At 36.6% G+C, this 3,822-nt stretch overlaps 1 protein-coding gene across 1 annotated transcript in view; it reads right to left on the minus strand.

Annotated features, from left to right (window-relative positions):
- LOC107730583 (RNA-binding motif, single-stranded-interacting protein 1-like) overlaps window positions 1-1,162 on the minus strand; it is an 81,006-nt gene extending 79,844 nt beyond the window's left edge. The window contains exon 1 of the mRNA XM_016541437.1: window positions 902-1,162. Coding sequence (XP_016396923.1) covers window positions 902-970 — 69 coding nt within the window. The 5' untranslated portion in view covers window positions 971-1,162. The remainder of the gene's footprint in view (window positions 1-901) is intronic.
- Between the last annotated feature and the right edge of the window lie 2,660 nt (window positions 1,163-3,822).

A 3,822-nucleotide genomic window follows, 5' to 3' on the forward strand; every position in this document is an offset into this window, starting at 1 on the left:
TTGAATATTAAGCATTTTATCTAATAGTTTATCTCATTTGCCATGATTAATTTTAATTATCTATAATATATCAGTATGTCATCCATCAATCAGCCAGCCTGCTGGAAAAACTCATATTAATCAACCACAATTTTTTTTTACTAAATAGAAGAATATGTGTTAATAAATGTAATATTAAGCATTTTATCTCATAGTTTATCTCATTTGCCATGATTAATTTTCAATTATCTATAATATATCATCAACCAGCCAGCCTGTTGGAAAAACTCGTATTAATCCAACACAATTTTTTTTAGCAAATAGAAGAATACGTGTTATTAAGCAATTTTCAAATGTACTATATTATTGTAGCCTACTATATCGGCATTATATCGGTCATTGACCACCCACTAAAAACACCACATCGGTCAACCGACTGTGTAAACAAACAACACAGCCTGTCTTCTCACAATTAAACTATGATTATTTTGAACTACAAGACACAATAATTACTGTTAATAATTCAAAAAATTAACAAGTTCACAGGAGAATCGATCACAACAACGCACACTAGACCGGAGTTCACTGAGAGAGACTGACTTCAGCGCGAGCGCGTCACGTCTCAGGAATTCACAACGAGCAAAACATTGCATAACGCCAAAAAACGACGACCACAAAGAGTTTCCACCAGCACTGCATATAAAGCAGCGACGATTAGCTTATATCTGTATCTGACTGCTTATACCTGATTAAAAAAAAACGATTTAAAATGTCCGCCCGAAAGTACGCACGCAACAAACTTACTGACTACAGTATCAACCGATTCTTTAAAATATCGCACAATATCCAATAAAACATGACGCACTGCTGTCGGATCTACAAAAGCGATGTCAAACATGAGGTGAAAAACTGATCTTCGTACCTTGGCTTGCAGGTAAGGGGGGTAATAGTAGGTGTATTGGGGGTACATCTGCCTCCACACCTTGCCCATGAAGATTAGCAGTAAATTTAGACGCGGATGTCACTTCTGTCAGACCTGAAACGCGGAGAAAAACCAACACCGACCGCTGCTGTCGACGTCCAAACGCGGGGACTGGTGTAGTGGGCGGTGGAGCTGCAGTGGAGCAGAGCAGAGCAGCCGCCCTCCGGTGCACACAAACTCTGATGAACAGTCTGCAACACAGACTAATAAACAGCAACCAAACACTGTAGATCTAAAGCAATGTGTAAGAGTCTGTGATTAATGTCTCAATGTTTTTAATCTTGCAGTATATGGTAAAATAAAAAAAAGAAGATTCGCAAAATGTTCTTGGCCTATTAAGAGGTTGAAAAGAGGTTGAAAAACTGCAGACATTGTTTTTTTTTAAGACATCAAATGTATGACTTAAGTACGATTTAAAACCTACTTGTCAACATTATCACCTGCCCGTTTTGTTAATGAGCCAAATAGAGGGGATGGGGGCAAGTTGTCACAATTTTTTATGGCAGTAAATATTATTGCAAGGGTGATTGACACACACAAACCTTAAAAACGTAACTACAAAAAACTAAACTTTTGAATATTTTTCTCTTATTGACTGAAAAACAAAATACACATGCTGACCAATAGTGCAGCATACTGTCACTGGATCTGGGGTAAGTTGTCACAAATGATGACTAGTCTATAGGCTTTTCAGCAAATTGTAACATTTAAAACAATTATGAAATACAGACAGATTTATGAAATGACAAAGAGGGTCACAATAAGGGAATAAAGAGACCAGGTTGGAATAATATCAAAATAAGTATCAATAGCCAAATATTTCACTAAATTGAGCAAGCATGTTTCTAAATCTTAGTAGATCTTGATAAAACAGTGATTTAATGCCAGTTAATGTGCATATAGGTTAAATATAAAGTAATGAAATGTCTCCAGGTAAACTATTTAAAGTATAAAATATTAAATTATTTATTTTGTTAAAACATGCCTTTATTCATATATATATATATATATATATATAAACACTTGAACGAGCTGTGTTCAACCAAGTCTCTGCCTTTCTCAACCAGAACAACCTCTGGACAGCAATCAATCTGGCTTCAGAAGTGGACATTCGACTGAGACTGCCTTGCTCACGGTTGTTGAAGCCCTAAGACTGGCAAGAGCGGCTTCCAAATTTTCTATACTTATCTTGCTGGATCTGTCTGCTGCTTTTGATACGGTGAACCACCAGATTTAGTTGAAACTAAATGTAAACAATATATATATATATATATATATATATACAGTATATATCAAACCATGTAGCCAGACCTGAATGTGAGTTGACAGTGGATTGTGCAGGACTACTCCTCTGCTGAAAGACCACCGACTTTTGAGGAGGCCTTTTGACAGGACATGTGAGGCTAAAGATCAAGTTCATGCTCCAGAGCATCTCCAATGGCAGGCTTCTGTTTCAGATCCATCCTTATTTCTCCCTATTTTTGTCAGCATCTTTATTAAATACAGACATTAATTGGCATTAAATCACTGTTTTATCAAGATCAACTATATTTTGAACGCCAGTGAATGATTTGAAACTCTACAAGTGATATAATAATCTATGCAAACAGAGGGTTAAATGCTGCTTTCACAACATTTCTGCAGGCCTCTAGTTTGGAGTCAAGCCAGATGCTCATGTGAGTGACGCTTCCTGTTCAGCTTCAGGAGACAGGAAGCATCACGAATGTCTGAGAGCCCTGTGAAGAAGGGTTGGACCAAAGCCTGCTGTAAAAAGCCATGAGCGAGTGAATCCCCTTAATCTAGACAACAGAGAGAAAGAGAAGGGAAAACGATGACTAAAGCTATAGTCATATAATTAGGTGCATTATATACCTGAAATGTAATGTTTCAATGAATAGCTGTCCCTTTCCAAGTTTACATGTGACCATTGTCTTAATTGCCTTGCAATTAGTCTCAGACAGCACTCCCACAAACCTGTCTGATGCACATTGTGCAAAAAAACGGGACCTTATTACTTATAACTTTGTTACAAACTTCTATTATACTTATTTGATATGCATCAAACCAGTTCAGAGCAGCTCCTCATCTCTAGCTCTTGCTTTTGCATGCATGTTTTTGGTGAATGTGCAGTAATCACAGAATTAGACACAATGTCGTCCCGTATGAGGCGTGGGAAGGGCCTCTTCAGGTCACCTTGTGTTTTTTTGTTTCCGTCCTGCCGCGGTTCCTCTGCCCTGATACCAGCTTCCAGATGGAGCCGCATGACAGTCATTTATCATAGAAACACTCGTTAAAATAGAACACACACATACAGTCATTTATTTCAATGAGACATTCATTTGCTTTAAGTTCAACAAGAAATTTTCCATAATTTCTGAGTGAAACAGGACATCTAACAAGAAAAATGTAGATTTTGTCAATTGTGAATTGTAAGGGAAGATTTCTCCATTCATATACTTATGGACCATCTTTAATAATACTAATACAATACCTGACCCAGTGTTTGGTGTAACAAGTTCAGGTGAGTAGAGTTTAATATGGAAGCCTGTTTCTGCCACGGGATAAAAAAAAAAAAAATTCTGAGATATAAAGTCAGAAATGCAAGTTATAAATTCTGAACTGTGAGATATAAACTTGCAATCCTGAGAAGTAAAGTCAGAATTGTGAGATTTAAACTCGCAATTGTGAGAGAAAAAAAGTCACAATTACTTTTTCTAAATTGTTTATTCCGTGGCAGAATCAAAAAACAATTGTGAGATGCAAACTCAGAAATCGGTGAAAAAAGTTAGAATTGTGAGTTTATTTGTTGCAATCTTTCTTTCTCAGAATTGCACATTTATATCTCACAATCCTGACTTTAT

This window comes from Sinocyclocheilus rhinocerous, unplaced genomic scaffold (assembly GCF_001515625.1).
Source record: "Sinocyclocheilus rhinocerous isolate Xijiao unplaced genomic scaffold, SAMN03320098_v1.1 scaffold818, whole genome shotgun sequence".
NCBI lineage: Eukaryota > Metazoa > Chordata > Actinopteri > Cypriniformes > Cyprinidae > Sinocyclocheilus > Sinocyclocheilus rhinocerous.